The following is an 8,091-nucleotide window of genomic DNA, read 5'->3' on the forward strand; positions in this document are numbered from 1 at the left end:
ATCAGTTGGCAAAAAATATAATTGATATTACAAATTATTATTTATTGCAAAAAAATCCTACTATGTATTAAAAGAGAAGTTACTTAATGATTTTTTTCTTAGATGTCTTTTGTATGTAAAATCTAAAAAAATGATTATTTGATGATTTTTTAATTTTATTTAGTTTCGTTAAGAATTAAGAAAAATAATTATAAAACCAATTAATATTAGTAGAAAATAATAAATAATATTACATATAATGGAGTACTAAAAAGTCACCAAATCATGGTTCATTGGACTAAATTTGTGCAGTTGGATCACCAAATCATGACATTAAAGCCTGTTTTGAGAGTCCAAAGAATTAGAATCTCATTCAAGATTTTCGCCAACCAGGAGAATAAGAAATATGTAATATGTGGTAGCAATGATGAAAACCAAAATAATAGTAATTTCTACTTTATACCTTTTAAGAATTTGCTAGTCAAACTAAAAGTGTTTTGAGATTCAATTTGGATATGTGTGGATAATAAGGTTATGACTTAAATGTCTCGAGAACACTGTAAAATCACCTCAAAAGATAGTTAAAAGCTATCTCTCATGATTACTTTCCTGCTGATTGTGGTTAATTTGTCTACCATATTCATGTTTAATAAAAAATACAATTTAAACTAGATCAGAAGTGTTTAAATTTTGGTAACTTGTTGTTAATTCACAAACTTCCATGATGATATGATAGAGCTGTCTGATTTGTGTTTCCAATAAATTAGACACAATTGAAATAACCATTTTAAAATAGTACACCCCAGTTAGAGACTTTTTTTTTTATCAACACCCCACTTAGAGACTATTTACTAAGACTCTCTCACCTAAATTTTCTGAAGAATTTTGTATTTTGACCAAGAGAGTTGAACTCAATGAAATTCACTATTTTTAACCCGATGTCAAGACAAATTACATTTACAGAGATGTGTTAAAGATGGCAGAGGCTTATTGGTACTTTAGACTCTTGGATTCTAGCACACCATAGAGGAATATGTTGCATTAACATCTTACACGTTTTGAGTGGAATGAGAGTTGTGTTGCCGAACATCCCAAATGGACAAAGGCCAACTGTTTTTTCAATGGACAAGAGCCCAATGGAAGCTGACGTCACAACTTAATATATAGTAAAGAGACTCAAGTTTATCTTTTCAAGCTTCAAAAAGATGACGATCATTAGACAATCACCAATTTTTACTTGGATTTTAATCCAAGTTTCATAAACAAACTATTTCTCAGTCATTAAAGTTACGGTATGGTTTTCCCTTCAGTAAAGTGATTGTGAACATCGACCAAGTCACTGCAACTTAACCGGTAGGCTCTTCTAACAATTGTTGTTTCCAGTAAATAATTAATGTTTTTTTATTATTGGTTTGGAATACTTTAATGATGTTATTATTTTCATGTACAACGTTAGCTTGTGTTCCTGAAGTTTTCCGACTTCGTTGCATAATTCGACTTTGTTATCGTATTTATATACATATAGTCAATCATCTAACTTAAACACATGATCCAATATATAAATAAATCTAACAAATCACAAACTGAGATACGGTTCAATATGTAAACCAAATTCAATATCTTACCAGCAATCTTTTACTTAACATCAGGGAGTCTTGTAGGAATAGAAACTCAGACTGAGTTCACAAATCAGTAATCTTTCAGTTGATACTTTCTCTTTGCCGTTCTTGGAGTCTCCTCTAACTTTCTTGCACGCAAAGATACACCAAAGAGAAAGCCAAACTTATCAGACACTATAACAAGACAAAACAAAGATGAAGCTGAAATTTGAATAGAGATACTTACGAAACAGCAGCTTCTTCAGGGAGATTTCTGCTGTAAAATGGAAGCTCTAAGAGAAAAACTGCCTTGCACCATCCTGGTAAGTTCCCATACACTCCTCTCGGTAACGGAATCAGAGGACTATGGGTCGAAAACGCAAACAAATTAGGTAATACTTCTTCAAGGCTTTTTTTTTTTTAAACGGTATCAATAGCAAGGTTCATATCGTTAAACCTTGTTGTTTTCTTATAGAATCGGTAAGCTCCCGAATTGCCATGCTTCTTGTCAGACGATGCCTGTTTATATTGAAATTAGCCATGTGAAATTCAGAAAATGGTCTTAAGTAGAGAAAGAGAGTGACAGAACCTCGAGTAATGGTATGCCGCTGACGAATATAAGTAGCAACGTGAGAAAGAGTGGTCCAAATATGACAAGATACTCAGCACCTTCAAGAACTGGTGATGCAGCCACAAATATTCCCCACCAAAGTAATATCTGATAACATATCCCATTTATGCATTACAGTTACCAATTTATACAAAAATTCAACATTTGTTATTATATGTGGAAATACTAACCTCACCAAAGTAGTTTGGATGCCTTGAATACTTCCACACGCCAACATCACACCATTTTCCTCTGTTCTCTGGAGAGTTTTTAAAAGAGAGTTTCTGTTGATCAGCTGCAGCTTCAATCAAGAAACCGAAAACCCACATCGTCCAACCGATTATATCTGCGGGTTTAAGAGATCCTCCACCATCACTTGCAGCGTTAACAACAGTTAGAGGTAAGCTCACTGTCCAAACCCACACGGCCTGCAATGTTAGAAAACAAGAAGTTAAGTAGTTTGACAACACAAGCATCAATGCCAAAAGCAATAGTGTACCTGGAGAGTCCAGAAAACTATTAGTTTCACCAAATTTCCACGCATTTCATCAAAGCGTCGATCTTCACCCCATTGCAAGATCCTAAAACAACAGATAAGGCCATGTTAGTATGATTTTTTTGTCCTAAAAAGGTGGTTTCACCTCTTTGTCAGGAATCCAAACATTGTAAATAGTTTCTCCCAGCGTGAATTGAACCCAAGTGGCAGTAGTTACAGCCGCAACGCCTTTACCACTTGGCCAACTTGACGTTGATGCCGTGCCATGTTAGTATGATCATAGAGGTAATGAAATATTTTGTCTTGGTAGAGACCTCATTAGAAGAAAAATCCCCAAGCGAAGTCCCCATACCACAACAAGCAAAGTCAAGACAATCTGTGAGGAGAAAAGAGTTTCAAGAAAACAAAACATATAAGAAAAAAACACAGAGAGGAAAATAAGACAAGAAGAGATGAGACTTACCTGGCGAAAATGCCAAGTGGACTTGAGAATAAGAGTCAAGAGAGCAAGTATAACAAAGTTTGTGCTTCCTGAACATACAGAGTTAAGATGAAAACTAAATCTTGACTCCTACGTAACAAATACTCAAAGGACAAGAAACCTCTCTTATATTCAGAAATAAAGGTTTTTTACCTGCAAAATCAGTGACTTGATCGATTTTGAAAAGAGCGGTGATTACGAAGAATATAAACTGATAAACCACCTGCAAAACCATGACAAACAGAATTCAGACAAGAACGCATCAGTAAAACACCAGATCAGATATTAATAAAGACAACCAAACACGTAATTTTCCTGAGAAAAAAGAGAGACCAAGATTCAACATGACAGAGAACTTACAGTAACAATGGCAGTGAGAGCCAGAAAGTGCGAATCGAGAACCGTTCCCATTCTACCCAACGAGAAAAGAACAAAAAAAAAATAGAGTATTTTCCCCCAAAATAATTCCCTTTTAATGCTTGGTGCAACAAAATAAAAATGGATCGAAGAGAGACGAGATGCGTGATCTTTTCTTATTTGTTTCCGACTGTTAGAAAATCAATAAAAAAAAGATTAAGCAGACTTGAGAAAAGTCGCCATTTTTACCGTTCTTGTATGGCTGAGACTGAGAGATTCAGATAAACTTATGTGGATGCAAACCAAACACCGCGCCGTTTTCCTTGGTACACCCAAAAAGACATTAAAATGTTGACTAATACATGATTATACGATACTTGGCTTGTACTCCTTACTTTCAGTATTAGCCTTGAAAAATCAAATATTTGGCAATGTTAAATTGGGTTACAAATTGACAAATCTTCTTTTTCAAAAAAAAAAAAATCAAATATTTGGTATTGTCAAATTGTACAATTTTATTACTTCCAAATACAAGTTAAATATCAAATAACTTTATATACTTTAATAGTTGTCATGTTACTTTGACTTGTTATCTATTATTTGTTATTCGTTTTAGAAAATATGTGCTACTTGTTAAAGTATTTTCTTTTATTGACATTACAAAATAAATCAGAAAAAAATATATTAGATTTTATATAAAAATAGATAACGAATATACTTATTTTGTATGTGATCGTATGTCATTTTAATTATTTCCAAAATAATAAATATTTAGAGGTAAATATTTGATTTTAGCAAATGACAAATCGGATCAAGTAATTTAGCGGGTATGATTTATCTGAGTATTTGATATAGCTATTACTTGTTTACATTTTTATCTCCAGACCCTACGGACGATGGGATGATATTGACCTTTGAACATACTCTATCCCTTGTCATAGTCCCTTGCTATATGGTCTTTAGTCCATTACCATTGCAAGTGACTTCCTGCTTCCAAATGTATCGAGAAACACTTGTTCTGTTCCATGTACTAGTCCCTTCATATCAAGCACTACCAAGTATCCTGAGCTTGGAGTATCTCTGCTTCCTACTTGTAAATCATAATAACACCTGCCACGGTTCAAATTCCATAGACAAAAGAGCTTGCTTGGTAAGACGATCTTCTTGTCGCTTTATAATAAGTATATCTTAATAAAATGGCATAGTAACCTTATCTTATATTTAAGTGGTGCATGAATCTGGTTCTCATTCTCTACATAATACTTGGGCATCTCTTTCCGTTACAAAAGTTGTACAAGCAAACTTTGGTTCTCATTCTCACTCAGGGTACGGGTTTGCTTGTTTTAGCATGAAAACATTATTTATAAAACTTAGTTATCTGAAAAACCAAACTGTACCCAGAAACATATATATACCAAGGACCTAACTACGTGACGCATACAGTTGTGCCACGTGACATCTGACCACTTAAGGCGCGGATCGGAGGTACAATGGAAGCCAATTGGTTGGGTCAGGATCCGAGCTCCAGACCGAGAAAGCGCTGGTACATCGCATCCACTGGTTGGTTAAGTTCGGGAAGTGTCGGTCTATTACATCCTTCAGTGTCTCTGTTGTATTAACCCACTCTAATCCTTCTTTAGTATACGTTCTATCGTTGAAATTCGTCGTGAAAAACCTATCTGCTTCTAACCTCCTAATTAAAATTCAAGATTAGTAAGTTTTATTCCTTGTAACGCAAGTAAAGCCTTTGTTTTAATAAATGTAGTAACCTGGAAGCAACAAGGAGGAAGATGAAGAAAGCAGTTTCGCTGATGGCGAATCCTTTGATCTTTTTCTCCGCGTGCAATCCCACGTTTACATCAACCTTGTCTATATCGTCTTCGTACACTTCCTTTAAAGCATGGATAGCTTCTTCATCATCTGTCAAATCTTCCCATTTTTTGATAGGACTCATCAGCAGATTCTTTCTGAATTCGTTGTATCTAGGAACTCCTCTCTCACGATCTCTATAAACTGAGGAAAAATTAAGCAAATTGTCAGAAAATTGGTGATATAGAAGAAGAAGCATGGGTTTGACTTACTCTCCAAGGCAGCCATATCTATAAGGTTAGGTCTATCTTCTCCATAGATATCTTGAGCCACAAGGTTCCTCATCCAATTAGGGTAATTCCACAATGTCAAGGCACCACAAGATTGGTGTCCCATTGAAACTAGTAACTGCTCAAACCCGATCCTTGAGTCCGTTTTTCCTCCTTCCTTCCCAATTAGTTTTGTCATCGGTACCCTGTTAAAAACATCTTTCTAGGTTAACAAAAACCACACTCGGATCCGCCAATGAACCAAACATTGTATGTGTCTTACTCTCGTTCTATTGCAGGGTTTTCTTTGTCTACATTCTCAGGTCTCATGTCTCGGAGGATGAGTGTGTCTGGAAGTAGACAATGCATTCTGTAGACACTAACGAACTCTTCGGTCAACGAATAAGGAACTCCATGATCTCTCGGTTTCTTCAGACCAACTAATCCGCTAAGTATTGGTCCAAATCTTGCCCCAATCTTGTCCTTCACTTTCTTCCCTAAAAATCCATACCAGTTGATCCTCATTCCTGCAGTAAGTGTGTCTGTCTTCAAGAGTTCTAATGTCCAATCAATTGTGTGAATCTTAGCGATAACAGCTGCAGTTACCAATCTCGAAGTCCTGTAGAGTTTCTCATCATCAAAATCTGGATACCGTTCCTGAAAAAGGAGTCAAAACTTAAGTGTGATTCTCCATAAATATACGTTGCTTGCATCACAAGAAAGATACTAAACCTAAGTTTAATCACTTACTTTTAGCATTTCACATACGGAGTTGTGTTCTTTGACAAAGAGGGCTTGCAACAGAGAGAAGCCTGACCAGCTGTTTCTTATATCACCGGAGATGGGAACACCTCTTTCGTCTCGCTCCAACAAACCATCCCCGGAGATTCTTAGCTTCCCGTCCTTGAAAACCCTAACTCTTTTCATTCCAGCCTCGTCATTTCCATATATTACACTCCCGTCCCTGTTTCCAATTTTTCATAACAGTAAATAACAATTAAGCAGTGATTAGTTAAGCACATATTAATACGTACCACCATGGGGTTCTAGTGTTGACAGCACCAGATTTGTGGTGATCACCGGATAGTACTTTCTTCGTTCTGAAGAACTTAAATGACTTCAATGGACATCCACTTGCTACTTCTTCTGGAGCTTCAAGCTCAATCTTGTTGAGGTTTTAAATTGGAAATAATATAAGTTAAAATAAAGTAAAGTTCAGGGAAAGAAACTTAAAATGCTGAATGATTAAGGGGGATTCAAACTAACAACCTGGTTGGTATCTTCTAAATGATCAACCCAATCATGGATCATGAATTGAATCCAAGAACAAGCTATCACGTTAAATTGGTCTCCATTGTCTATGAATCTTTTTCTCGCTAACAACTTTGTAGCCACCACACTTGGATGTGGATCCAAAATCTGTAATAGTTAACCTTCATAAGTTATAGTATTATAAGACAAATTGATGATTATTCAAGAAAAGATCAGCCGTTTTGCATTTAGACAGAAGAATGAAATGCTTAACAGGATTTTTAATAAGGAAAAAATATAATATAATTTCGTATATTATCTACTAACCATGCAAAAAAAAAGCACATTCATATAAACAAAAAACTTTATAACATGTAAAAGAGCTACATAAAGTTAAAGCTAAAGAAGATCATACATCATGATTTCAACCACTAGTGAGTATAGAGGTAAGAAAAGGAAGTGTATCACAAAAGTTGGTTCTATCGTTTCATCATGCCACTATCAATTCGGTATTATATAATAGATCATGTACAATCTTGATCAATACTTTACTACACACAATTAATCTTAAACTAAGTAATGTGCATGGTATGTAAATGTAATTGTATAAATAAATTAATTAAAAAACGTACGCCGTACTGAGAAGTACATGGAGGCATATTCCGGCCAATAAATGTGCCTTGGCTACCGATAGAGTCATCGGAGGGGTGGTTGCACTTGCCATCAGCCGTGCGATAAGAAAACTCATCGGTGTCGTAACCCTGACCGTTTATTCCACCGACATGTATCAGATTGTAACGTTGATGTAGATGTCTTCGTATCCCCAAGTAAGCTACTCCCAATAGCACTGGAAATCTATGCCATAATCCTAGCTTGTCCACTAAGTGCACAATCTATATGTTAATAAAAAGAACAAAATTTAATTAATCATAATAAATAGTAATCGTCAAACAATTATGATTATTGATTTGATAATTGTCGTAGAAGATAATTAATTATTGTAGTTTATATAAAAAGACAGAGATGTATACTTACATAGAACAGAAAGGAATCAAAGAAAGACATCTTGGAAACAACATGATGAAGCTCAGGGTGAAGAAACCAGGAAGAAGATAGAGAGAAGGCCATTTTTTGGCCTCTCAATTTTTTTTAATGGGTTTGGATTATGTGTGTTTGCTTTGTGCTTTAAATGATAGTCACACAATTGTAATGGGTGAATTCACACGATCACTCGCAATGTA

General features: G+C 35.2%; 2 protein-coding genes across 4 annotated transcripts; both read right to left on the minus strand.

Moving 5' to 3' along the window:
- Positions 1 to 1,436: 1,436 nt before the first annotated feature.
- LOC106381355 lies at positions 1,437 to 3,831 on the minus strand. 3 transcript variants are annotated; one of them, XM_013821254.3, is made up of 10 exons: positions 3,525 to 3,831; positions 3,318 to 3,387; positions 3,147 to 3,214; positions 2,998 to 3,059; positions 2,687 to 2,768; positions 2,379 to 2,615; positions 2,167 to 2,295; positions 2,035 to 2,096; positions 1,825 to 1,941; positions 1,437 to 1,726 (listed from the first exon to the last, which is right to left on the minus strand). In XM_013821254.3, the coding sequence occupies exons 1-10, from the start codon at positions 3,573 to 3,575 to the stop codon at positions 1,669 to 1,671; spliced, it is 936 nt and encodes a 311-aa protein (XP_013676708.1). In that variant the 5' UTR covers positions 3,576 to 3,831; the 3' UTR covers positions 1,437 to 1,668. The 3 variants fall into 3 exon arrangements, with proteins under 3 accessions (XP_013676708.1, XP_013676709.1, XP_013676710.1); XM_013821255.3 differs by having other exon boundaries at positions 1,437 to 1,722; positions 3,525 to 3,828; XM_013821256.3 differs by lacking the exons at positions 3,318 to 3,387; positions 3,525 to 3,831 and having other exon boundaries at positions 2,850 to 3,059; positions 3,147 to 3,220.
- An 878-nt stretch (positions 3,832 to 4,709) lies between these two features.
- Positions 4,710 to 8,091, minus strand: LOC106381357 (alpha-dioxygenase 2). The gene is made up of 9 exons (XM_013821259.2): positions 7,886 to 8,091; positions 7,483 to 7,743; positions 6,869 to 7,018; positions 6,634 to 6,764; positions 6,350 to 6,563; positions 5,883 to 6,256; positions 5,603 to 5,805; positions 5,291 to 5,534; positions 4,710 to 5,214 (listed from the first exon to the last, which is right to left on the minus strand). The coding sequence occupies exons 1-9, from the start codon at positions 7,976 to 7,978 to the stop codon at positions 4,989 to 4,991; spliced, it is 1,896 nt and encodes a 631-aa protein (XP_013676713.1). The 5' UTR covers positions 7,979 to 8,091; the 3' UTR covers positions 4,710 to 4,988.

Source organism: Brassica napus, chromosome A2 (genome assembly GCF_020379485.1).
Source record: "Brassica napus cultivar Da-Ae chromosome A2, Da-Ae, whole genome shotgun sequence".
Classification (NCBI taxonomy): Eukaryota; Viridiplantae; Streptophyta; class Magnoliopsida; order Brassicales; family Brassicaceae; genus Brassica; species Brassica napus.

Coding starts and splice junctions, on each gene's coding strand:
- LOC106381355 (XM_013821254.3), bottom strand. CDS start 3,575: ATGGGAACGGTTCTCGATTCGCACTTTCTGGCTCTCACTGCCATTGTT. Junction 3,215..3,317: donor TCAAGTCACTGATTTTGCAG/GTAAAAAACCTT, acceptor CTGTATGTTCAG/GAAGCACAAACTTTGTTATA. Junction 1,727..1,824: donor CCTGAAGAAGCTGCTGTTTC/GTAAGTATCTCT, acceptor TTTGCGTGCAAG/AAAGTTAGAGGAGACTCCAA.
- LOC106381357 (XM_013821259.2), bottom strand. CDS start 7,978: ATGGCCTTCTCTCTATCTTCTTCCTGGTTTCTTCACCCTGAGCTTCAT. Junction 6,765..6,868: donor ATTTAGAAGATACCAACCAG/GTTGTTAGTTTG, acceptor AACCTCAACAAG/ATTGAGCTTGAAGCTCCAGA. Junction 5,535..5,602: donor AGATATGGCTGCCTTGGAGA/GTAAGTCAAACC, acceptor ATTTTTCCTCAG/TTTATAGAGATCGTGAGAGA.